General features: G+C 50.3%; 3 protein-coding genes and 1 long non-coding RNA gene across 5 annotated transcripts in view; 2 read left to right on the top strand and 2 right to left on the bottom strand.

Annotated features, from left to right (window-relative positions):
- LOC116874894 overlaps positions 1 to 3,083 on the bottom strand; it is a 29,255-nt gene extending 26,172 nt beyond the window's left edge. The window contains exon 1 of the long non-coding RNA XR_004384084.1: positions 2,914 to 3,083. This is a non-coding gene — a long non-coding RNA (uncharacterized LOC116874894). The remainder of the gene's footprint in view (positions 1 to 2,913) is intronic.
- Positions 2,356 to 5,116, top strand: ARF5 (ADP ribosylation factor 5). The gene is made up of 6 exons (XM_032869942.1): positions 2,356 to 2,552; positions 3,078 to 3,158; positions 3,510 to 3,619; positions 4,164 to 4,235; positions 4,760 to 4,885; positions 5,000 to 5,116. The coding sequence occupies exons 1-6, from the start codon at positions 2,486 to 2,488 to the stop codon at positions 5,084 to 5,086; spliced, it is 543 nt and encodes a 180-aa protein (XP_032725833.1). The 5' UTR covers positions 2,356 to 2,485; the 3' UTR covers positions 5,087 to 5,116.
- Positions 5,117 to 6,719: 1,603 nt separating this feature from the next.
- Positions 6,720 to 15,351, top strand: FSCN3 (fascin actin-bundling protein 3). 2 transcript variants are annotated; one of them, XM_032869926.1, is made up of 7 exons: positions 6,720 to 7,155; positions 8,069 to 8,765; positions 9,101 to 9,219; positions 11,616 to 11,775; positions 12,258 to 12,428; positions 12,738 to 12,943; positions 15,146 to 15,251. In XM_032869926.1, the coding sequence occupies exons 1-6, from the start codon at positions 7,015 to 7,017 to the stop codon at positions 12,941 to 12,943; spliced, it is 1,494 nt and encodes a 497-aa protein (XP_032725817.1). In that variant the 5' UTR covers positions 6,720 to 7,014; the 3' UTR covers positions 15,146 to 15,251. The 2 variants fall into 2 exon arrangements, with proteins under 2 accessions (XP_032725817.1, XP_032725810.1); XM_032869919.1 differs by having other exon boundaries at positions 6,721 to 7,155; positions 12,743 to 12,943; positions 15,146 to 15,351.
- Positions 15,352 to 18,744: 3,393 nt separating this feature from the next.
- Positions 18,745 to 22,888, bottom strand: PAX4 (paired box 4). Its single transcript, XM_032866608.1, has 10 exons — positions 22,876 to 22,888; positions 22,368 to 22,498; positions 21,863 to 22,078; positions 21,513 to 21,588; positions 20,793 to 20,918; positions 20,500 to 20,582; positions 20,084 to 20,153; positions 19,597 to 19,652; positions 19,154 to 19,314; positions 18,745 to 18,820 (listed from the first exon to the last, which is right to left on the bottom strand). The coding sequence occupies exons 1-10, from the start codon at positions 22,886 to 22,888 to the stop codon at positions 18,745 to 18,747; spliced, it is 1,008 nt and encodes a 335-aa protein (XP_032722499.1).
- Positions 22,889 to 24,691: the final 1,803 nt, after the last annotated feature.

The following is a 24,691-nucleotide window of genomic DNA, read 5'->3' as shown; positions in this document are numbered from 1 at the left end:
AGACTCCCATTTAGACTACGAAAACTGCAACCCTTGATAGACAGTTTCGGCACCTGTTCGGTGTACAGTATAATAATTATTAGCACCCTTCCTGAGTTCTGCTGAGTTGATTCAACAAATATGTGTGGAGGGCACCCTACGGCCATGACCTCCAACTTATGTGCCAACTGTACTCCAAGACCTTCACAAGAGTTTTATTTAGCCCTTGCAGCTATTCTGCTCAGTGGGTGGAAACACGAGACATGGGTTAAATAACGTGCTCAAGGTCACACAACTAGGAATCCTATCTATATCTGTCTACCTCTCAACATACCAAGTCCTGTTCCAGGTGACCACGAAGAAGAGACAAGGCCCTGCCCTCAAGGAGCTCCTATCTAGTGAGAAAGCAGAGATAAAAACACAAGTCCTGCTCTCATACCAGCATGCATGGGTATATTCAAAGTGCTACAGAAGTTAAGAGGAGGGAGGCCTGTCTAGGGGAAGCAGAAAAGGTTCAGGGAAAATACCTGGGGATCTGAAGCATAAGTAGCAATTATCCATCTAACTAAAGATGAGGGAAACAAGCATTCTGGGCAGAGAGAAAAGATTGCTGGGACTCCTAGGGCATCAGAGAGCCTGGCTCACCGGAGAAGCACTGATAATCACCCCATGGCCATAGCTTATGGTATGTCAAGGAGGTTGGCAACAGATGGGCCAGGCACAATAGGTGGAGACACAAATTAAGGCATTTAGACTTTATCCTGGGCGCTAAGAAGACACTAAAAGATTTTAATCTTGGGTGGCATCATCCAGACTTAAATGAGCAAGAGCTCAAGGAGCTCAAAGAGCAGGAGACTGGTAAGGAGGCTATTTCTGTCTTGAGGAAGAGATGGTAGTGAAACAGAGCAAGGACAGCAGGGGCAGACAACAGGGATTGGCTCTTTTAATTAAAGATGTGGAACTGACCTGACTTCCTTACTACTAGTTCTGTTATTATACTGAGACTCTTAAACGCACTCTTCAACCTTGTAAAAAGCCTTCTTAAGAATGCAAGTCTGTGGCTGAAAAGTCAAGGAAAGTCATGGACTCACTCATACCTGGTGCCCAAAGTCTGTTCTCTTTACAGACTTTTCAGGTCAGGACAGGGCAGACCCTGGAGGTCTGTTCAGATAATTTGTCTGTTCAAACAATATCTGTGGCCCAGATAAAATCCAGCTGCACTATACAAAACATTTAGATATATTGTTTCTCCTTTTGTAGAAAATAACAGGTTGTGAGGATCATTGAAGCTAAGCCCTCCAAAAAAGGGGGTAAAAGGCAGAACTGAGATTTGAATTGAGACGTGGACCAACGGTACATGGTAGGCATTCAATCTTTGTTGAATGAGTGAATCAATGAAGGTTCTCTGATTCTCAGCTCATCTCACAATGTCCAGTCCATAAGCAATTGATCCTACAAGCCTACTGGCATGTAGGTTTCAAATTGCTTGACTTTGCTCCACTGAGCCGCCTATTAGATCATCCAAACCAAGTACTGTATTTAAGCATTTATTAGGTGCCTGGCACTGACTCAGTCTCTATCGTAGAAGAAATTTAAATTCCTGTCTTTGCTATTCCCCCTCGTTGCTTAGTGGGGAAATTACTTGTGAAGCACTTTTGTCGAGAGCGACAAGAGTTTCATAAATTCCTGGATTGGAGGACATTAAAAATCCGGGTTCCCAGGTCTGTGGCAAAGTGAAGAAGCTTCAGAAAGGCTGCCTCGGTCAGCTGAAGGACGTTGAGTCCGGGGCCCTTCCAGGCAAGGGCCAGTTTCTCCTGTAGGCAGGAGCAGATTCTGCTGACTGCGAAACCAAGAAAGCCAGCTAGCGCTGGGGCACCTTCTCTTCCCACCTCCCGCGCACTCCTCTCGAGATTCTACGGTCACTTGAACCACCTGCAACGCTCAAAGCCCCTCTCTGGGAGCTGAAGGGGCCAAAGAGAAGACTAAGACGGGAGCACAGAGCTTCCGCTCCCCTAGGAGGGCGGTGCATACAGTGGGTGATGCTAGTTCGAAAGAGCTAAACCTGAGAGCAGGGCAGACTGGACGCAACGAACCAAAGCCCAGGGGCCGGCCACTTAAGCTGCGGGTCGGGGGCCGTTGTGAAACATTGTAGACTCTCCTCGACCCCGCTCGGGCTGCCAGTGAAGCAGCCACAGACCTGCCAGCATTCTAGAAACGGGGAGAGACCGAGATCCCAATCCTCTTTAAAGCCGGCGCGGGACGCCGCGAGACTTTAGAGACTCCAAGCTTCAGATTTTGCCAGAGCCGGAGCCTGGGGGCGGGGAAGGGGCGGGGCGGGGGCGGGGCCATGTCGAGGGCGGGCCCGCGATGACGTAGGACGGGCCGGGACGCGCGGAGGCGGTGGCGGAGCCTCCTCCTCCTGCTGCTGTGCCCCATCCCCCAGCGGCCGGCCGGTTCCAGCCCGCACCCCGCGTCCGTGCCCGCACCCCCTCCCCCGGGCCCCGCCATGGGCCTCACCGTGTCCGCGCTCTTTTCGCGGATCTTCGGGAAGAAGCAGATGAGGATCCTCATGGGTGAGGCAGATCTAGCGCGCGGCCCGGACCGGAGCGCCGGTCCCCGCGCAGCCCTCCCGCCCCCGCGTCCCTCCGAGCCCAGTTCAGCCGGGTCTCTGATCTGGAGTCACCTGCCTCCTAACCCCCCGGGGGTCACTGCTCTCAGGCTGGTCGCGGTCTGCAGCGCCGATCTCCGGGCCTGAGCCCGGGAGCTGCGGGCCTGGGTGGGGTGAAGCTCCCTCCTCCCCAGCCCGGCTGGGAAGAAGGGAGGATTCCGCCCTTGGAGACGACTTTTAAAAGGAGCGCAGCCGTCCTCCCATGCCCTTTCCCCCCTAGCCGTCTCCCGCCTCTCGCCCGTTTTGGGGCACGAGTTGGTGCTCACCACCCAGACTGCTCTTAAGGCCTCGAAGGTAGAGAACAGAGCGCACCTGCAGGCGCTTGGGCTCTCCGCCCCCGTCTCCATCAGCTGTCCTGGCTTCTCCCCTTTCCTGGTCTCTAGAGGGCTCCCTCGCTCCCGTCTCCATCCCTATGCCCCTCTCCTTGCAGTTGGCTTGGATGCAGCTGGCAAGACCACAATCTTGTACAAACTGAAGTTGGGGGAGATTGTCACCACCATCCCCACCATAGGTGAGTTCTGAGGCAAGGCTGGGAGGAGCGGGAGGCTGGCAGCAGGCCTTCCCAGGGTTTGCTACCCATTCTGCCTGAGGCCCTTATCTCTGTGCAGAGAGCTGACCCTGACAGCAGATACTGCTACCTGAGAAGTGGGTCACAGTTACCTTTAGTTGCTGGATGGTGCTCAGGCAGGGTGTATGTGACCTAGCCAGGCCTGGTCTGTGGACTGCCTGTTCTCTGGGGTTCTCTTCCCATGGGACTTGATCATTGCCTTCTGGTTTTATGTCCCCAGTGAATCCACCTAGATTTAGAGAGTTCCTTTCTTTCAGGACTTGGTTCTCATATTTTTTTTCCAATTATCTCCAGGCTTCAATGTGGAAACAGTGGAATACAAGAACATTTGTTTCACAGTCTGGGACGTGGGAGGCCAGGACAAGATTCGGCCTCTGTGGCGGCACTACTTCCAGAACACTCAGGTGGGGTGGGGCTCCCCAACCCCAGGAGAGAAGGTGTTAGGGCTGTGACTGAGATGTTGGCCTAGGCCTGTCTCGAAAGCCAGGGGAAAAAACCTTTACCTCCCATCTATCCACAGTTGTAGCCTTACCTCTCCTCATCCTTCAGGAATGCCTTTAGTTTTCTGAGACTTAGCTACCTTAGCTTCTGAGAACCAGAACTCTGGGGCTATGCTGCCTCATTTATTTGTTTGTTTGTTTTTAAAGTCAGCTTTTTCTCCCAACGTGGGACTTGAACTCACAGTTCTGACTGAGGCAGCCAGGCGCACTCATGCTGCCTCATTTAGCTCTCGTATGGTCTTTCCCTGGTCCCTTGCGCTTCTTCTAACTACACTGCTTGCCTGAGGGCAAAGGCTGTATCCTTTGCATGGTGTCTCCAGTTGGTGCCACCGTGTCTGCAGAAGCTTAGTGAAAAGTTTTAAGATGAGAAGATGGGAAAAAGAAAGAGCCAGACTAGGGTATGTCCCAGCTGGGAGTGATGGCTTGTCCGTTCTTCCTTCTCGCCCAGGGCCTCATCTTCGTAGTGGACAGTAATGACCGAGAGAGGGTCCAGGAATCTGCTGATGAGCTCCAGAAGATGGTGAGCACCCAGAGCCCTGGGAACAGAGCCCTCGTTCAGAGACAGAGCTCTGAGATCTCTGAGCCTGGGTGAAAGTCAGGAAATGTCTCACAGGCCTTGACTGTGTTTCTCTGTGTGGACGCAGTTGGAAGGCATACCTCACTGTGTTTTGAACTGGAGTCAGGTCAAAAAGCCCAAGACTGACTTTTCCCTTGAATCCTCATGTCTTCACACCCGAGGTGTTGGTGGGGAAAGGGGAATTATGTGTGGTGGCGGGAAACATCCTCTTAACATTCTTGTTTTTCCATTGAGAAACGTTGCCATTTTGACTAGGGCAAGTCATTTGAAAAAAGGCTCTTTTTGGATTTAAGGCCAGATGGCTGCAAGCTGACTTAGGAAGCTTGTGTTCAGCTCAGACTACATGATATTACATTTTCCCCACAAATATGTTAGAAGGCAGAAAGGGAGGTTTCCCTGCACAGTGGGAAGGGGAGGCCTGGAGACTTTGCCAGGACGCCGGACTCCATCCCCTTCACCCGTCTCAGCTGCAGGAGGATGAGCTGCGGGATGCCGTGCTGCTGGTGTTTGCCAACAAGCAGGACATGCCCAACGCCATGCCCGTGAGCGAGCTCACTGACAAGCTGGGCCTGCAGCACTTGCGGAGCCGCACGGTGAGGGTCCCGCATCGCCCAAGGGTGCCATGGGGCCGGGGGGGGCGGTGGGCAGGATGTAAAGGCGTCCCCTCATCTTCCCTGCTGCTGAGCTCTCTTTCCTTCTCCCCTCAGTGGTACGTCCAGGCCACCTGTGCCACCCAAGGCACGGGTCTGTATGATGGGCTCGACTGGCTGTCCCACGAGCTGTCCAAGCGCTAACCCACCAGAGGCCGGCCCCTGCTGCCCGGAAGCTCCCGCGTGCACCCGGGACGGCCAGATGCCCGGACTCCTCAGGCAGTGCCCTTCCCTCCCACTCCTCTCCCACAGACACGGGCCTCTGCTCCAGCTCCTGCCTGCATGTTCTCTCTGTCGTTGGAGCCTGGAGCCTCACTGTCTCCTGCCTGCTGGGACCTGTGGAAGGGGGACTTCTCCAGGGCTAAGGCCCCTTCTTCCAGAGGAGGAGCAGGGATCTGGGTTTACTTTCATTTTTTTTCCATTTCGGGAGTACCCTTGGGGCCAGGTGGGGAGGGAAGGTGAGGGCTCTGGTGGTGCTATGATGTGGCACTGGACGTTGAGTAATAAATTTGCTGTGGTTTGTACATGGTGTTGTCTGTAGCCTAGAAGTGAGGGGGCTGGGTTGTTGGATACAAAGGGACGATGCGATAGGAAGGAAGCTCAGAGCCACAGAGACTGCAAAGCGACCCCCTCCCCCATGTGCACACAGACAGGCTCCCTTCATCCAGCTCAGCTTCTCCCTCCTTATTCTTGAGGCTACAAGCACTCCCCAATTCCAGGGGGCCTTTGCTGAGGGGATCTACTTTCATGATTCTGTAAATCTCCTACATCCTGGGCCTTTCCATCTCCTAGCTACTTAGAACGGTGGTTCTTAATGATTACTGTGAACATTAAAATTGGGGGGCGGTATTTATTAACAATAGCACCCCGAGGGGCACTTCAGAAAATATGACTCATTAGGACTCATCTGAAGCCCAAGAATATGCATCTTAGAAATTACACAGGTGATTCTGTCACTACTACTCTGTTAGTCTTATTCTATGAAACACCGTAGGGTCCTTCTAATCCTTGGGGATTAAAGTTCCTCACCATGCGAGGCAACTCTTTCTACCTAATAGACACCTCTGGCCCTGTACCACCTCACCCCCACGGCAGAAAGAGGAAAGTATGTGCACGGAACCAGGAGTGTGGGTGGTTCTCCAAGTGTGGTTCACTCTGCCCGTTCTTCGAATCCCTGCAAAGCTTAAACAAAACCTGCCTTTGCCACCATTATTTCTTCTTGCCTTTCTCCTTTCATGTGGTCAGTTTCTCCAGCTACTGGCCTGATTTTCTCCAGGAGCTTTGTAGGAAGTGAGTCCCAGAAGCTGTTGGCCAACAGGGACCCTTTGAGGGGAAGGGCCGGGATCCTTAGGAACAGTGAGGCAGGGGATTATGAGGAAGATGCCCAGGGCTCTCCCTACCTAGGACATTTCCCTTCCCCTGCTCTGAGCCAACCCTTCCTGATGAATATGAGTCATTTGATCCTTGCTGGTTATCTATCTAGGGTTTCCTCACACCCCCTGAAAAGCACCTTCTGAGACATTTTGGCCTCATTCTCCCAAGGGCTGTAAAAGTTAATAAATTTTTCCTGGATATCTTGAACTCGAAAAACACTTGAGTCCCAGGGGAGCCAAGCAGACCTCACTTCATGGGGAGGAAAGAGGTTGGTCTTTATCCTGTGATTAAAGTGAGAAACAGAAGCAAAGAATGAAAGACACTTGCCTGTAGTCACAGGTTATCACTGGCCCAGGCTGGAGTTCTGATTCCCAGTCTTAGCTCAGCTCTGTTGGTGCCTGGAGTTGCACAGGGAGCTTGACGCCAGAGGCCCTAGACCCACTTCCTCTGGGCTGTGGATTGACTATGGCCGGGCCAGTGCCCTTTCCCCACTATGGATAAGAGGCAGCCCTCACAGTCACAATGCTCCCGGGTCACAGAGGCGCTGGGCCCTAGGCCAGCCTCTGCCTGAGAAATTCCCTCTGGGAACGTCTTCTGGTGGGTACTACAGGCCTGATTCCAGGCCCTATGGCCTGTGGAACAGCACCACTGGGGGGAAGGCTGGGCCGGACAGAGTCATCACCTGTGGTGCCGGCCCCATGGAAGAGGTGGAGTGGACGCGAAGACCCAAGCCTGAGGAGCTAAGGGTTGGGCTCATCAGCTGGGCAGGATCCTACCTCACTTTTGAGGCATATAAGAACACGGTCACTGCTACTGCAAAGGGCTTGGGCCGGAGACAGGTAACCAGGCAAACCTGTATGGGAGTCCTCTTTCCTAGTGGCCAAGCTCTGGTGTGCGTGTGTGTGGGGGGGGTGGGGTGGCTGGGATACACTTGCTATCATTTTCCTAGCCTTTGCCATTACCAGCCCAAGACCCTCCTACCCCAGGCTTTTGCTCACAGGTCTTGATCCCTCCCTCTCTCCCTTTCTCAACTTGTTCCGAGAGGCAAAGCCTCAGCCCTTGCTGCCTTGCCTTCTCTGGCTGCTTTCTTCCCTCCACCCCAGCACCAGGTGGTTGTGTCATCACAAAGAGGAGAGGTGAAGAGCCCAGGCTGGAAGGCAGGATTGTGGGCCTCTGGCGTGCCAGGGGCGGCGGCGGGCCGGGGGTGGGGGTGCAGTGCAGGTAGGGATGGACTGATTCTGTTCGGTTGTGGGTTGTGGTTTGGGAATGCTTATCCCTGGAGCCTGGGCCTGCCTGCCCCGATCTAAGAGGTCTTGACTTTCTCCTGCCCTGCTGGGGAGGTGGGCTCTGGGGAGGGGAGTGTTAGTTAACATGCTCTCCAGGGGCAACAGTGAGGAAGAGAAAAGTCAAACTTAAACCAAAGCACTTCTTAGAAAATTAGGCATTGAAGGAAGCCACCAAGTAAGAGAGAAGGAAGTTTACCTTTGGTGAGCTGGGAGAGGCAGGTCCTTAGAACTTTTCTTGGGATCTTGAGAAGTGCCCTGATTCCAGTAGGAAAGGTCTCCTGAAATCTTTTGATCAGTTGGATGAGAGGGTGGGAGAGCTGGCAGTCTCCGTGGAGGCCGATGTGGAGGTGAAGGTGGTTGGTTGCCATGAAGGTGCTAGGGTGATGCCAGGCATGATGGCATTGGACACCCTGGCCTGGTCATTCGGCAATACTGATCTCCTGCCTCTCCCTCCCACCACCTCCAGACCTGGGAGATCTTGGTGAGCAATGAGCATGACGCACAGGCCGTGGTCCGACTACGAGGCTTGCAAGGCCTTTACCTCCTGTGCGAGGCAGACGGCAGTCTATGCTACGGCCGGCCCAGGACCAGCCACCACGGGTGCTTCCTCCTGCGTTTCCACCGCAATGGCAAGTGGACCCTCCAGTGCATAATTAGTGGCCGTTACCTGGAGTCTGACGGTGAAGATGTGTTCTGCAACTCCAGGGTCCTCTCAGCCTATCACATGTGGACCCCCCGTCCGGCCCTGCACGTCCACGTGATCCTCTACAGCCCTGTGAGCCACTGCTACGCCCGGGCTGACCCCACTGTGGGCCGTGTCTGGGTGGATGCGCCCGTTCCCTGCCTGGAGGAATGTGGCTTCCTGTTGCATTTCCAAGATGGATGCTACCACCTGGAGACATCAACACACTTCTTCTTATCCCACGTAGACCGGCTGGTCCCCCAACCCTCAGCACAGACAGCTTTTCACATGCAGGTCCGGCCGGGAGGGCTCGTGGCCCTGAGCGACGGAGAAGGAGGCATGCTGTACCCGCAGGGCACACGCCTGCTTCTGGGCCTGGGCTCCAATCCCCACAGGGGTGAGGAGTGGTTCGTCCTACAGCGCTGTCCCACCTGGGTCAGCCTCAGGTCCAAGACTCGGAAGTTCCTCTCCATCATCTATGGCAAGTGCTGGCTCTAGGACAGCTGCGGAGGGAGGGAGACCTGGCTTCTGGGAAAGAGAAAAATGTACTGGAGAGCAGCAGATATTTTGGAAGCTGCTGATAAGGAGGATCCTAGGGTCCCAACAGGATCTCTTAGGCCATGGAGTAGGGTGATAAGGCAGGGGCAGGGACTTCAGGGAATAGCTTGGGTCTTCTCCAGGCTCCTGTGGTCTGCAGAAGGTGGTAAAGGCTGAGGAGGGGAACCAGAGGGAACCCAGACAGAAGGTGTGGAGGAGGGGCTGAGACTGAGGTTGAAACCAGGCTCTGGCTCCTTCTGACATGATCTTTCTCTGCAGATGTCGAAGTGTGTGCTGCCTCTGAGCACATAACCCCAATGTCCTTGTTCCAGTTTGAATGCGATGATGAGAGCCCCACCTTGCAGCTTCGTGCAGCCAATGGCTGCTACCTAGCCCAGGTGAGACCTTGGCCTTCCGATCGAGGGAATCCTTCATCTCTGAGCTCTCCCATTCTAGACATACTTTCTCCTTCTTCAAGGCAGGTGACCAGAGGCTGAGGTGGAGGACGGTGGAGACAAGGGTGGAGACCCTTGTCAATTTTCAACCAATGGGCCCAATTTCATTCAATGGGGCCTCTCTGAAAAAAAAAAAAAAAAAGAAAGAAAAACCAATTTTATTGCGGCACAATTTATATACAATCCACTGCACTCGTTTCAATGTGCAATTCAAGAAGTTTTGACAAATGTATACACTCATGCATGTATACACACATGTATATACCCAATCACACATTAAAGATTATTTCCATCACCACGGAAATTCCCTCTTGCCCCTTTGTAGTCAGTCCCCCTTTCCTCTTGCCCTCCCCTCCACCTGTTACTGTTCTGTCACTGCACATTACAGTCACCTACTCTAGAATTTCCCATGAATGGAATCACACCATGTTACCGTGTATATTCTTCCTTTCATCAGCATAGTATTTTTGAGATTCATGATCCATGTATCAGTAGTTTATCCTCTGTTATTGCTGAGCAGTTTCCCATACTACTACTCATCAACACACACATGATTTATTTATCCATTTACTTGTTGATGATCACTTGAGTCCTTTCCAGTTTGGGCTATTGTGAATAAAATTGCGGGGCACCTGGGTGGTTCAGCCGGTTAAGCCTCTGCCTTCAGCTTAGGTCATGATCCCAGGATGCTGGGATGGAGCCACATGTCAAGCTCCCTGCTGAGCAGGGAGCCTGCTTCTCCCTCTCCTCCCCACTTGTGCTCTCTCTCTCTCAGTATCTCTGTCTCTCAATCTCTCTCTCTCTAGTAAATAAATAAAATCTTTAAAAAAGTAAAGTTGCAAGGAACATTTGCCTACAAGGTTTTTTGTGGGTCTGTATTTTCAGTAATCTTAGGGGTAGAAATACTGGGTCACATGATAAATGTGTGTTTATATTTTAATTTTTTAATTTTTTTAAGATTGCATTTATTTCCTTGAGAGAGAGTGAGCTAGAGAAAAAGAGAGAGAGAGAGCACGCACAAGCAGGGGTGCGGGGGGGAAGGGTGGAGTGAGAGGGAAAAAGAGACTCCCCACTGAGCAGGGAGCCCAACGCAGGACTCAATCCCAGGACCCTGGGATCATGACCTGAGCCAAAGGCATACACTTAACCAACTGAGCCACCCAGGTGCCCCATGTTTACATTTTTAAGAAAATGTTAAATAGTTTTCTAAAGTGAGTATTCTATTTTACATTCTTGCCAGCAATGTATAGGAGTTCCACTAACTGTTCCACATCCTCATCAACACTTGATATTGTCTGTATTTTTAATTTTAGCCACTCTAATGGATGTGCAGTGACATCTTACTGTGCCTTTAATTTGCATGTCTCTTCTAATTAGTAACATTGAGTATCTTTTCATGGGCTTATTGGCCATTTGTATATCTTCTCTGTGAGGTGTCTGTTCAAATCTTTTGCCCACTGGGTTATCTTATGATCAAGTTGTAAGTATTCTTTCTTATGTTCTAAAGTCAAGAGTTCTTTCTGTGTTCTAAAGGCAAGTTCTTTGCCAAATATATGAATTGTGTTCCTTGCAACCTGTGGCTTGCCTTTTCATTTGCTTAGTAGTGTCTTTTGAGCGGCAAGTTTTTTATTTTGATGAAGTCCAATTTCTCCACTCTGCAAACGATTAGTGAATTTTTGGTTCCAATAAATCTTTGCCTGCCCCAATGTTGCAAAGAATTTCTCCTAGGTTTTCTTGAAGATGTTTTATGATTTTGCTTTCATTTTTATGTCTTTGATCCATTTGGAAATGATTTTGGTATCTGGGCTGAGGTTTATTTCTCTCCATGTGGTTATCCAGGTCCTTTTTTGATAATGGACTCTGGGATATAGCCAAGATTGGGGAAGTGGGGGAGCTGAGACCACAATATGTTTTCCAAAAAGGATGTGAAAACGGGGCACCTGGGTGGCTCAGTTAGTTAAACATCTGCCTTTGGTTCAGGTCATGATCCCAGGATCCTGGGATAGAGCCCCTCATCAGGCTTCCTAGGGAGCCTGCGTCTCCCTCTCCCACTCCCCCTGCTTTTGTGCATGCTCTCTCTCTCTCTCTCTCTGTCAACTAAATAAATAAAATCTTAAAAGAAAGAAAGAAAGAAAGAAAGAAAGAAAGAAAGAAAGAAAGAAAGAAAGAAAGAAAAGAAAAGAAAAGGAAAGATAGGATGTGAAAGCATAAAGCATACCCTGGGAGAATGAAGAAAGCCAGTGGGTGGGATGTGGGAAAGGGTCTAGGAATAAAAATGTTGGGAAGAAAGCTGAGATTTTGTCCTTGTTTCTCTTGTCTGCTCCCTGTAATCTCTCCAGAGGCGCCACAGGACAGTGGTGGCTAATGGGCACCCCATGGAGCCTGATACCTTCTTCCGAGTGCACTGGAATTGTGGCAAGATCATCCTGCAGTCTCCCAATGGACGCTTCTTGGGCATCGTAGACAATGGCCTGCTGATGGCCAATGCCACCATCCCAGGTGAGGAGAGTGGCCCTCCTGCCAGGTTATCCCAAGTCAGAGATGCTTTCAGAGGGAGCTGGGCTGTAATAGAAAGAGAACTGGAGCTGGGGTCTGTGTATTTGCTGAATCACTGAATTTGCTGAATGACAAGGAATTTTTGTCATCACTTGGGCAAACACATCTTTGAGCCCCAGTTCCATTAGCTCCCTTACCAAGGGGGGTGCCTCTCCAACCCACCTGCCTCCCAGAAGTCGTGTGAAGATTAAATAGATTCACACCTCTCAAAGGAAGGAAGGATATTAAAACCTCTTGGGCTCCACATCCTATTAAGTGTTTTGACAGACATTTCATAAAGCACCCAGCCTAAGATCCAGCACCTAGTAGGTGTTTAGTAATTGTTTAAATGTTGACAACTTGCAATTAATGTCCCTCTTCCTGCTTCTACCTGGGAAAGCATCTGGAAGCAGCTCATCCAGATAACTCCTCTATGTTTCTTCCAGGCCCCAATGAGGAATTTGGGATTCGATTAGCTAACCGGCCCTTCCTTGTACTGCGAGGTCGTTACGGGTACGTGGGCACGTCCTCAGAGCATGACCTCATGAAGTGCAATATGGACCAGCCAGACTGCATCCACCTGCTGCCTTGCCGCCAGGGCATCTACCACTTCCAGGGTGAGGAGCTCCTCTTTTCCGTGAACTTCTGGGTTCACGGTCTTGTCCTGCCTTAGCCCCAACTCAGACTCCAATGTCTTCTGCTCAGAGCCTACTCAGCAGAAAAGGAAAAATGGAGTTTCTCTTTGTTTTCACATGTCAAGGCCCCCCTGAGTGGGTTGGTAGACCCAAACCCAGCCCTCCCACATTTCCACAGATGGACCTGCCTACGTAGGCAGAGTGGGGAAGTCAGAGGGGCTGGCGCGCTTGCCGGGAGCCTCCTCTAGCCATCCAGCGGGAGGACTTCATCCTTCACCCTTCCCTCCCCAGCACAGGGTGGATCCTTCTGGTCAATAACATCCTTCGGCACCTTTCGTCCTTGGGGGAAGTTTGCTCTCAACTTCTGTATAGAGCTTCACGGGAGCAACCTGCTCACGGTGCTGGCGCCCAATGGCTTCTATATGCGATCCGACCGAAGCGGCACCCTGTTGGCAGACAGCGAAGAGATTACCAAAGAGTGTATTTGGGAGTTTTAGGTAAGATCAAGTGGGTCAGGACCAGGAGGTAGAGGAGAAGGAGCTGAGGGGCAAGGAAAGAAGGGAAGTGGGTAAGCATGAGACCAAAACACATCTGTGGACTGACTTCTGTCCCACAACCAGATCAGCTCCAGACATTTATTCCAAATCCAGACTCTCCTCTCGGGGCTTCTAGAGACTGACTTGCTGGAGAAAGGAGGGGAAATCAGATCTAGGTTTCTGACAATGAGACCACACTGACATGTGTGTGCCAGCAAGCTTGCAGGGGACAGAATCAGGTGTATCTCTCTATGTTAAGATGCAGAGCTTTGCCCCACTCAGGGAAGACAGGTAACTTTGAGGGTATGCCTTCTAAGCTATGCACTTTCTATCCCTGCACCCCTGGATCCCTTGAGTGCTGATGGCTCCCAGGTATTCATCTGCAGCTCTGACCCTTCTCCTGAATGCTAACCTCCTCTCTTTCCAACTTTCTGATTGACAACTGACTTGACTTTGTCCTGCCAACCTCTCAAAATCAGCCTCCTCCCCATCCCTTCTGCAGATGATTCTTCCGGTCCTCCCCCATGGCCATCTAGAGTGTTGCTGTCCTCCCAGGTGCTCTGGATCAAGATCTCAGCACCATCTTGCCTTCCTCCCTTTCATTCCCTTTACCAAACCCTGAAAACTCTTGGGTACTTCCATAACCATGATTTGAGCACTTGCTCATTCTTAACTACCTTTGCTACCGTGTGAATCCAGGCTTTTCACCCAAAGCCTGCACTGTGATGAGGGCTCCCCGGCAGCACTCCCTGCCTCCAGATCCGTCCATCCCATCTCTCTCCATGCCAAATTTGCTTTCCTAAATCTTTCCCTGTTCACAGGTTTTCAGGACACCTCACTGCTCTTTGCCCTGTTACCTCACAGTTGACCTCACTTTCCTGGCTTGGAAGGGCATGAGGATGTTGTGGGAAGAAAAGCTTTGGTTTTGGTATCACATAGACCTGGAACCTTGGGGAAATTGCTTTAACATTTCTAGGCCTTGCTTTCTCTAGCTGTAAAATGGGAATAATATCTACTTCATAGGATGGTATGAAGGTTAAGTAGCCATATGGATCTAGATATGGACCCCCACTATATATGTTCACTCCTTTCTTGCATTTCCTACTAGTTTTCTTTTTTTTTTCTACTGTTTTTTCTTTTTAAAGAGTTTATTTATTTGTTTGACAGACAGAGGTCACAAGTAGGCAGAGAGGCAGGCAGAGAGAGAGAGGAGGGAAGCAGGCTCCCTGCTGAGCAGAAAGCCCGATGCATGGCCCAATCCCAGGACCCTGGGATCATGACCTGAGCCGAAGGCAGAGGCTTTAAACCCACTGAGCCACCCAGGCACCCCTCTACTGGTTTTCTAAACAAACCCTTTGCTAGGGCCAAAGTGGAAAAAAAAAATCAAATGAAATTCCACCAGGCTTGTTTTCTTATCTGTTTCATAAAGGGTTTCAATGGAACTAAATTTCACAGGCTCCTTCCAGGCCATGACATTCCAGTAGACAATGTATCATAGTGGTTAATAGCTCATTCTTAGACATTGAACTGGGTTCTCATTGGATTTTTATCAGTTAAACTTGTTTGACCCTGGAAAAATGAACCTCTCAAATCCTGTTCCTGGCCAATAAAATGGGAATATAGTATATATCTTGTAGGATTTTGTTGTGTTATGAGAAATGATGATTATAAAATGTATAGTAAGCAGCCTGGAATCTAGTGCAGGGTCCTTTATCAGAAGCCTTCCCCAATCCAGTTGAATTCTTAGTAAATCTTATCTGTTGACTATAGTATCGCTTTGAATTCTGATGCTATTTTTAATAACTGACTAATTATTCTGATTAAAAATAATTTTTACTGCCTTTGCCTATAAATTAGTTTCACATACAACATAAACACATACACATACAATTTCACATTCATCAAGCATGGGACAAAACAGGACAGTCAGTCACCTAAGCGTCTGACTCTTGATCGCAGCTCAGGTCTCAATCTCAGGATTGTGAGTTTGAGCCCTGTGTTGAGCTCCATGATGGGTGTGGAGCCTACTTTAAAAAAAAAAAAAGAAAGAAAAAAAAATAATAATGGGACAAATCACTTTATTCTGTCTTTTCCCAGTTGATCTTACCAAATTTTTCCAGCAAATCATTGACTCAAGGTTTCTGTTTCCTCTTCCCTTTCCAGGTCAATGGGATGCCACCTATGGAAATCCAAATCCTCCAGGAGAAACTACTGCACTAAACACAACAGGAACCCCAGAGTCAAGATCCATGAGAATATCTGTTACACAACTTTCCCTACCCAGTTTAGCAAAACACCTGTTTCGAGCAACAATACACAAAAGGCCACCCCCAAGAGCCCTTGTGTGCATCTGACTCAGTAAAGAATAAGGGTCTGGAGGTGGGTAGAGTCCAAGGCCCCAAGCCCCCCACAAGTTCTATCCGGAAGAGGCAAGACCAAATGGTAACCAGTGCTTCCATTGATCTTCCCCCATCCCCACAGGACCACAAGAATTTTTCCAGTAATCATGTGAGAAGTTAGTTTTGCCCTGAAGGATTCAGAATCCAGAAATGATTAGATGTCCTTTGGGTTTTGAAAGAATGAAGATTATGAGTCCTATGGGCACAGGGTAATGATCATGACACATCTTATGCCTAGATAGCCTGAAATTGACCAATCATCTCACCTTTGATCTTGTCAGTTGGGCAAGACAGGTACTTTGCCTGTCATCACCCACCTTTTACAGGGAGTTGAAGTGAGGGTCCCATGACTGGGAGCTCTGACTCAATTCTTCGATTAGGGGATTGTAATGTCCACTACTCTTTCCATCAAAACAGAGCTTCCACAATGAACATCATTCTTGTACTGTCTTTATAACTTTGGCCTTCATCTATCTACCATTTGTTCTATCAACGTCTTTATTGACATAAACTTTTAAGTAATTTTATTTAGAAAGGAATATTTTAGAGTTGCCTGGGTGGCTCAGATGGTTAAGTGTCTGCCTTCGGCTCAGTCATGATCCCAGGGTCCTGGGATCAAGCCCCACATCAATCTCCCTGCTCAGTAGGAAGCCTGCTTCTCCTTCTGCCTGCCCCTCCCCCTGCTTGTGATCTCTCTCTTTGTGTCAAATAAATAATAAAATCTTTTAAAATAAAAAAGGACTATTTCAATCACTATCACAAAATAGGAGACTCACTTGCCATAAATAGAAAATGACCTTAAAAATAAATACAATGAAAACTAAGTGATGTTATCAAATCCTAGTTAGATTTCCCTCCCCTGCCCAAACCTCAGAACCAGAGGTTCCCTTTCCCTCTGTTATAAAAAAGGTTAACAATTGTTACAGAGGACCAAAATGAAAGCTTTCTCTTCAGTGCAATGAGATTTGAAAGGAAGTCAAAAGGGGAATAATATTCTCATTTCTGACTATATATTATTTAAAGCAGTGTCTACACGCCTCCTGAAATGTTCTCAAATACCAACAGTGATGTCTGACCCCCACTTCGGGAAAATTGCACCATACTATAACGAGTGCCTGGTTTTTCAATCTGTTAAGAAAAGAAGCTAAAACCACAATATGGGAGAGATTCCATTTGCATAGAGGAAAATGACCTCTGGTTTTTGTAAGTATGTTTCTCCTCAAGAGATAGAAAAGAATTCTTTTATATTTTTAGAAGATTTTATTTATTTGACACAGAGAGAGAGAGAGACAGCAAGAGCAGGGGCAGTGGGAGAGGGAGGAGCAGGCTTCCTTCTGAGCAGGGAGCCTGATGGGGGGCTCGATCCCAGGACCCCAGGATCACGACCCAAGCTGAAGGCAGATGCCAAACAACTGAGCCACCCAAGCACCCCAAGAGATAGGAAAGAATTTTGTAAAAATTTTAATCTAGCAAGCAAAGCTTTAGAACACTAGAGCCCAGGATATCCCTTTCCTAGAGAACATTAAGAATAGACCAGAGATATGAGTTGGAATACAGTACACTATTCAGAGAGACTGGACTTTGGGGTCATTTAATGCAGAATCTTTTCCTCAGCATTCCATAAATGCATATACAAACTTAGATGCACAAGCATTCATTTGCACGGAGATACACACACACACACGCAAACACCCCACATAGTCTGTTACCCCCATTCCCTACAAGTGGCCATCCATCCTCCCCTTGAATGTGTTCGGCCATGGGGCTTCAGCGGGCAGCAGCCTTCATTGCCGACCTCAGTCCTACAGCTGAGTGAATGGCTTGTTCTCAGACTGTACCGTGTGGATTGTCACTCCCCAAAACCTCACCCATTTTCCCGGGCAGTCTGTCAGCAGGGGAAGGGGGTAGGGTGTGCTCCATCACCCTTGGCATTTCACTTGAGAGCTATGCTGGCCCATAGAACTTTCTGTGCTGATGGAAATTCTAGATTGTTCTATAATGTTTACCATCTGATACAGGAGCCAGGGGACACCTGTGACCACTGGGCATTTGATATGTGACTGGTGTGAATGAGGAGCTGAATCGCTCATTTTACTTAATTTTAGTTACATTTATATAGCCACATGTGACTGGTGGCTGGTTGCTGAAGAGCATGGCACTACAGTATTTGATGATGAGATAACTTCTGGGTAAGCACCCTTCCCAGATGGGAGAAACCAGACTTGCCCCCACTCCTCTTATCCTGCTTCCCACCATCATCATTCTAGCCCCAGCTCTTTAATAGGGAACAAGCTGGGAGGAATGAGCCTCTCCCGCTCAAGAAAGATATCCCTTTCTTCACCACCTTTTCCCCCTATTCCTCTTTCCCTACATACCAACACTTCCTAGGGGGAGCCTAGAAGTTTCTCTGCAGGGAGACAAAATTGAGAAGACTTGGAACTTACTGCCAAGAAGAAGCAAGCAAACCTGCCCCCCGAGCATGAATAAAGGGACAAAGAGTATGAATAATGGCTTTTCCACTCTGCTGCTTTGCCAAAGATACATATGCAATTAAGGAAGTAAAGTGTATTTTCTTAGATTAACAAAGTATTGTAAATTTTCTTGGCTGTTGTAGCTATGTAAGAAAAGTTCCTTATTTTGGGGGAATGCCTTGGTGACTTGGGGTGACATCCCATGACACGTGCCATCAGTGTATGGGTGTGTGGGTGGGTGTGCCTGTCAGTGTGTGAGCACCCAAACACTAATATAGGTACGTATCTACAGACCTACATCTGTAGGTATATATACAGACAGATAAATATATAGATTAGGCAGACTGGATAGTTCCATAGACATACAGATACGTTAAATAGATGAGAGCTAGATACATACATACATAGTTACATATATAAATAGATCATATAGATACATAAATTAGATGGATTGGAAGATAGGGGGATAGAAAGATAGAAAGATAGGAAGATAAAGATGGTAGGTAGCTTGATAGACATATAGATAGAGATAGAACAAACTTTATTGTTAAATATAGGGGTGGGAGTATAAATATTCATGGGAAAAACACCAACAGGAACTACTGCTAATTTAAAAAATGTTTTTATTCCTGCCAAGTTGAGGCCATTTAAGGCCAGTGTGAGTAGTGGGTGGGCACGGCTTCTCCAGCCCCTCCAAGGAGTTGTGCTGCATCAGGGGTGGGGTGTGGGGCGGGTGCAGCGAAGCAGGGCCACAAGAAGGAGGGGGCAGCAATAATGTGCTTGTCAGGATGATACTAGGTCCTCCCCACCCCATCCCCTTTCCACTCTGGCCCTCCTCCCTCATTCCAGGTCTTGCAGGGGTGGGGAGCAGGGCCAGGGCCAGAGCAAGGCCTCAGGGGCACCAAGACTGGCACTGGGGGCAATGGAAGGAAGGACAAGGGTGGCAGAGCAGGACTGAATCCAGGGAGCTCAGCTGCAGGAGGCAGGTAGCCTGCGGGGACAAAGATATGGTGAGTTTGGTTTGTTGCTGTGATCCCACCCCTCAAAGTCACTGGTGGGGAGGACAGACCCTATATATATATATGAATGATGGATATATGTACTCATATCCCAATCCCATCCTCTTTTCCTGCTAAGGCTATCAGTGGTACTATAGACCCTGGGGGTGCTAGTCTCCAACCTTGTAAGCGTGCAAGGAATGAAGAAAGCTGTGTCAAGATTCCTTGATGACCCCGACTGAAGATTCCTGCCCTCTTGTGGGTCAAGAAGTAAGCCCTCCCCACACCGTGCAGCAGTGAGGCCTAGCTTGTGGATTCTTACCCCAGCAGGGCTTGAGAGAGGCCTGGGGTGGGGTGTCACTGAGGCACCTGTCTGGTGCTGTCCTCCAGCACAGCTGATAGCAGGAGGGACCCAAGGATTCGAGGGCAGGCAGGACCGCTGTGGGCACACTGCAAGGTGACTGCTAGAAAAAGCAGAGAAACCCCCTTCCCCACGCGCACACACACTGTCAGTGATGGCTCCTATTCGGCAGACCTGGGGCTCTAAGGCTGCCCCCGGCCTCCGGCTGTGTCCTGTACGACTCCAGAGGGCACCATTCACATGGTAGACTAGGAGGATGGTGCTTTCCGAAGTGTGCAGTGTAGGAACTTAGAACAGTCAGGAATTCTAGCTCAGGCCTCACTGGGAATGGGAGAAGTGAGCTCTTGTCTTCCCAGGTCACCAACTCCCCTCTCTTCCTGGATACCTGTGCAGAGGTGGCCCCTGGGGAGGTACTTGGTAGACTCAGATCCTGGGAAGCACCTACAAGGTGAGAGCAGATCCACTCAGAAGGAGGAATGGGTCTAGGGAGTGGGAAGGAGTGGGGAGCAGCAGGGAGGTCCTAGGAAAGGCAGCAACTTCTGGCAGGGATGGGAGGAGATGGATGCTACAACCCTAAATGGCCTCCTCCCTAAGGCTGAGCCTTGGGAAAAACTGGAGAAGAAGGATGGTAAGCAGGGGACAGTGCAGACCTGAAGAACAGAGACTCTGAATGCGGAGTATCTAACACAGGGCCTGGCACATGGAAGATGCCGAGTAAATGTGTAGTGGATGGATGGATGGATGGATGGATGGATGGATGGATGGATGAACAGATGGATAGGTGAGTGGAAGGATGAATGGATCCAATGCATGCATGAATGCATGGAAGGATGGGTGGGATGGATGGAAGGATGGATATGCAGAGAAATCACCTGGAATCTGCATTTCCCACTTGAGCTTCTCTTGTCGGCGCCATTTGGCTCTTCGGTTAGAAAACCAGACCTGGGGGAAGGCGGAAACAGCGTAGCTGGCTGTGCTCCTCAATCCGTGGCACCTACTGCTCTCGCCACACTTTTGTGGTCTGGACCTAGAGCGCAGACCTGATGCCCTCCCTCCCTGCTTTGGCCTTTGTTCTCTGTCCCCTGCCTCACCTCAAAGGCTTGGAGTGGGGAAGAGAGGAGAGCAATCAGCAGAAGGAGAACAAGGAGGGTCTTGGGTTTGATTTCTGCTACAAACAAATCTGTTTCCACCTTCTTGCCCCCTTCTCCACCTCGCAGGAACCCAAAGCCTTTTCATCAGAGACTCTCTTCTTGCAGTCTGTGTGCACTGTGTGGCAGAGCTCACTCACCCTCACGGTATCCTCAGGCAGAGAGGTGGCAGCGGCCAGCTTTCCACGGGCCACTGAATCGGGATAGTGCCCACGCTGGAATTCTGCCGAGATGGAGGCTTGCATGGTAAGGGCCCAGGGAGAGGAGCAAGGCCGGGCCTCCCCCTCAGGCTCCACTTCCCCCTGCTACAACCCTAAACTCCCCTCCTCCCCAAGCCAGGACCACCCATAGCCTGGCCCACAGACCCCAGGGGCATTGCTTCCATGGGTCACACCCAGCACCCTCTAACCCACCATCTGCCCCACCCTGGCACCTTTCTCCAGCGCCTCAGCTTGGCCTGGGGAGAAGATAGTCCGATTCCGGTGGCTAGTCCCTGGGTGGGGACCCCGGGGAGCCTCAGAGCCACCATGGGGAGTGTGATGGGTGGGAGCCAAAACAGCTGTAAAGGGGGACAAAGGCTTGTGGTGGTTTGTGATCATGATTCTTCTCCTATGATGGGGTTCCCAAGCCCCTAGGGCTATGGACAGGGGCCGGCATGAGTAGAAGAGCAGAGCCATGCTGGTGGAATATTTACAGCTCCTTGAAGTTAACTTCAGGGGCACTGAGTGGGGGGGGCACAGCCAATGCCATGGTCAAGTGCATGCTTAGTGTTTGGGGAAACAGCAGCAAGGTTGGTCCAGGTTTGCATGATCCCACAGAATATAAAGGGTGCTCTGAGAAGCTGTGCATGAGGCAGAGGGAGGGTGTGGAAGGTCCAGTCCTTCCTCTTCCTCAGCAGATCCTGTGAACCTGAGGGCCAAGGGACCTGGGTTCTGTTCCAGAACCTGCCAACAGCTAGCTGGTAACCTTGGGTAAGTCCGTTTCCTTCTCTGAGCTTTGATTTTCTTCTGCCCGGAGAGAGCAACACTCCCTGCCAGGCCCTCCTTATTGTCTTTCCATGAGGGTGACACAAGAAAGAACAAGAAAGGGCTTTGCAAACCATAAAATGCCTATGTTTGCTCTGAGCATCCCTGGGGGCATCTCCAAGACCCACCTGGAGATCTGAGCTGTGCCCAGGGCAGTCTCTGGTCCTCCTGGAGTGCCCGCAGGACACGGTTGATGGAGGAGACCTGGGGGAGTCGAGGTGTTGAGTGAGGAGATGGTGGGTAGACCCAGGGTTACATCCTGAATCCTTTCCCCAATATCCTTTCTCTCTGTCCGGGCCCCCACATCATTCCCAGGGCAGCCTCCTTTCTTCCCATGCTTTCTTCTTCTCACTTTTCAGAAGAGAGCCCCTCAGCCCTACCTCCCCAGCCTGGGATGGCCCCACTGCCAAGTAAGAAAGGGTCTTCTCCCTGGATGGCCAGTTTGCCCGCCCCGGTGCCGGGAGGGGAGAACACTCACACTGGGAATCTTGTCCTGTGTGCAGAGCCCTTCGGCACAGAGCTGGCGTTGGATCTCCCAGGCAAAGAGGGCAGGACACTCACCCTTCAGCTGAGCAATTCGAGCTACCACAGGGGGTGTGGCCAGACGTGGCTTGCTTCCCCCAATCCCCTTGGGTTCCAAGACACCAGTGCGGTAATAACGTGCTAGGATCTTGCTCACACAGCCATTAGATACCTGGGTCAGGTGAGAAGAAAGGACAGATGATGGTGTGACTGGCAGAGAGTGAGAGTCCCTGAGGCAGAAGGAGGTTACAAGGCAAAGTGAGCCTTACTGACCCAGGCCACAGAGTTGAGCATTCAGCCTTATCCCTGGGAGCCTGAAGATCTCCACCCTGGACCCCGAGGGTCTCCCAGGAAATAACCCAAGCCCCCCAAACCCTCAGAGTCTGCAACAGCCTCAGACTTGCCTTCAGAGGGTGCTGTGTCCCTGCTCCTTGTCCCCAGCCCTGGGTAAACCGTACTACCTTAAGACTCCGGGAGATGTCGCAGGGGCGCATCCCGCTGACCGCCAACTGCACGATCTGCTGCCGGGTGTCCAGGGGCAGGGGTCGGCCGTTCACAAAAAGCCCCCCCAGCTGATTCACACTGCTGATCCCTGGGCATAAGAAGAAGACGTCCACACACCTCCCCTCTCCCCAGCTCACCTGCGGCATGGAGGACCCTGCTGGGGAGGGTTTCTCAGACCACTCAGATCTGGCTTCCCATTTCCCATCACAGAGAAAGTCCCCGCCCCCCAGGGTCCAGCTCCCACTTTCTTTGCAAGGTGGCTCATAGGTGAGTCTTTGCTTCGAGAGCAGTTGTGCTGACCCTTGTGATCTAAGGGAAGCAGGTGGAGCAAGAAGGAGTGCCTGGATGAAACTCCCCCAGAACGCTGGCCAAGGGCGCAGAAACCAGTGGAGGGAAGCAGGGCCCTGAGATAGCCCCTCCCTCCTTACACCAGCCTGTTCTTCCCACTTCTCCCAGACATCTCACCATCCTGCGGCATGTTCCAGGACGATGCTCTGCCCAGAAGGGTGGGAACTGGGAAGACTGGGGAGAGGGATTCCTTCTAGGAGCTCCTTCTTTTGTCTTGGGGCTGGATCTGCAATGACCAAGGTTATTTGGGTGAAGTCTCTTGCTCAGAATGGTCTTGGGTGGGAGTGTTTTGTGATAGAGGGTCAGGTTTCTAAAATTTGCCAGCAGGTCTGCTGAGAAAATTCAAATTCTCTCTACCCTTCCGTGATGAACCAACATATCGCAGGGCCAGCGGTGTACTGGATCTTAAGGGCTTGGAGGATGGGAAGGCTCTCATTTCTCACACTTTTCATTGTAAGAGGTCAGGGAAGTAGAAAAGGATTATGCATCCAAATGCTCAGGCTTTCCCTTTTGCAAATGGACTGCTGTTGTCATTGACCCCTCAAAAGCCTTCTCGGCCCTGGGGGATGCGCTTCGGCCTCCTATGTTCAGATTCAACAGGGCTAAAACCCAAAACGTAGAATATCCTGCCCAGCCAGAAGAGGGCATCGGTGCCCAAAGATCCCATTTGCCCTGGTCTGAGGCTAGAGACCAGGTTCAACACTGCCTCCACTATCATGCATCTCCTAAGCTTAGTTTCTCCAAACTACCAACCAGAAAACTTTCCTCAGAGCACTTCAGGGAGAGTCTTGCTCTTGATTTTATTTTTTTTAATACTCTCCAGGAAGCTCTAGGGAAACATGGGGGCTCCGCTCCAGCGCCAGCACTGAGGCTCTGGTCTCATCCATTAGAAGTAAGGATGAACTAGAAGTAAGGATTACTAGAAGTAAGGATGAACAAGTATCAAATTCAGGCTTCTCTTGGAAGACACATCTCTTGGCATCTTCTAACCTGCTGCGGTTGTCGGTTCCTATCAATTCTGGAGAGTTCTAGATTCTGCAGTGAAGCAGCTTCACTCTCAGAGATCAACTGTCTGGAATCAGACACACGCTCATTGAACTACCACTCATGAAAGCGTGTTGAAAGAAGAAATCGAGGAACAGGAGAGAGTTGCATGCTGACTGACACAGAACCCAAGAGACAAGAGAGACAAGAAGAAACACAGAAACAAGAGAGTCTCTGAACAGCCAAAGATGCAGCTCCTGGGCCACCATGCCTTCCTTGCTTTCACCAACAAGTAAAGGGAGTAGAAACCACCTCCCTTCTTGCCTGGTACCCTGGCAGGGCTGGAGGTCACCCCAGAAAACAGCTCATGCATAGAACTTTCCTGCAGGAACTATGCCATCTTGGCTCAGCTCACTAATCTGCAATTATTTGCTGAATAAAGTATTAATCATCAGCACATGGCCAGTTGTTCAGGATGAAGGGAGTGAAAAGAAAAGGAACAAGGTTTTTTGCCCTCCAGGAGATTACAGTGCAGCTGGGAAGCAGACACGAGCACTGGAGAAACAAGGAACTTCCCAGAGCATGGAATCCAGAGCTGTTTTTAACTGAGTGGCTACGTTGGCTTTTACTCACTCCTGTCCAGGGAGGTAGAGACATATTCCCCTTCAAGCTCTCATCACTCCAGAGAGCCAGGAAAGAAGGCAGAGATCTTTCCAACAAGAAAGGTGAGACACAGATTGGGGTTCCTACAAATCAGGGGCCACCCAGGGAGTAAAACTCAAGTAGGGTTAGAAGCCAGTCCCTCACCAGAAGCCAAAACTTCAGCTCCTAATCCTGGGGCTCTTTGTCTTCCCCCATCCCTGCCTTGTGTTTGTGTAATTGCCACCGAAGCCATGGAGAAAGGAAAGCCAAGCTGGGAATAGATAGGGCTCTGCCAGGGTAGGGGGAT

Source organism: Lontra canadensis, unplaced genomic scaffold (assembly GCF_010015895.1).
Source record: "Lontra canadensis isolate GAN:19392208 unplaced genomic scaffold, GSC_riverotter_1.0 scaffold2, whole genome shotgun sequence".
Classification (NCBI taxonomy): Eukaryota; Metazoa; Chordata; class Mammalia; order Carnivora; family Mustelidae; genus Lontra; species Lontra canadensis.
This window is presented reverse-complemented; position numbering and strand designations above follow the sequence as displayed.

Coding starts and splice junctions, on each gene's coding strand:
- FSCN3 (XM_032869919.1), top strand. CDS start 7,015: ATGGAAGAGGTGGAGTGGACGCGAAGACCCAAGCCTGAGGAGCTAAGG. Junction 12,429..12,742: donor GGGCATCTACCACTTCCAGG/GTGAGGAGCTCC, acceptor TCCCCAGCACAG/GGTGGATCCTTCTGGTCAAT. Junction 12,944..15,145: donor AGTGTATTTGGGAGTTTTAG/GTAAGATCAAGT, acceptor TTCCCTTTCCAG/GTCAATGGGATGCCACCTAT.
- PAX4 (XM_032866608.1), bottom strand. Junction 19,315..19,596: donor CAGGGGCCACCTCTGCACAG/GTATCCAGGAAG, acceptor TGCTTTTTCTAG/CAGTCACCTTGCAGTGTGCC. Junction 18,821..19,153: donor GGTAAGAATCCACAAGCTAG/GCCTCACTGCTG, acceptor CCTGCAGCTGAG/CTCCCTGGATTCAGTCCTGC.
- ARF5 (XM_032869942.1), top strand. CDS start 2,486: ATGGGCCTCACCGTGTCCGCGCTCTTTTCGCGGATCTTCGGGAAGAAG. Junction 3,159..3,509: donor CACCACCATCCCCACCATAG/GTGAGTTCTGAG, acceptor AATTATCTCCAG/GCTTCAATGTGGAAACAGTG. Junction 4,236..4,759: donor CTGATGAGCTCCAGAAGATG/GTGAGCACCCAG, acceptor CACCCGTCTCAG/CTGCAGGAGGATGAGCTGCG.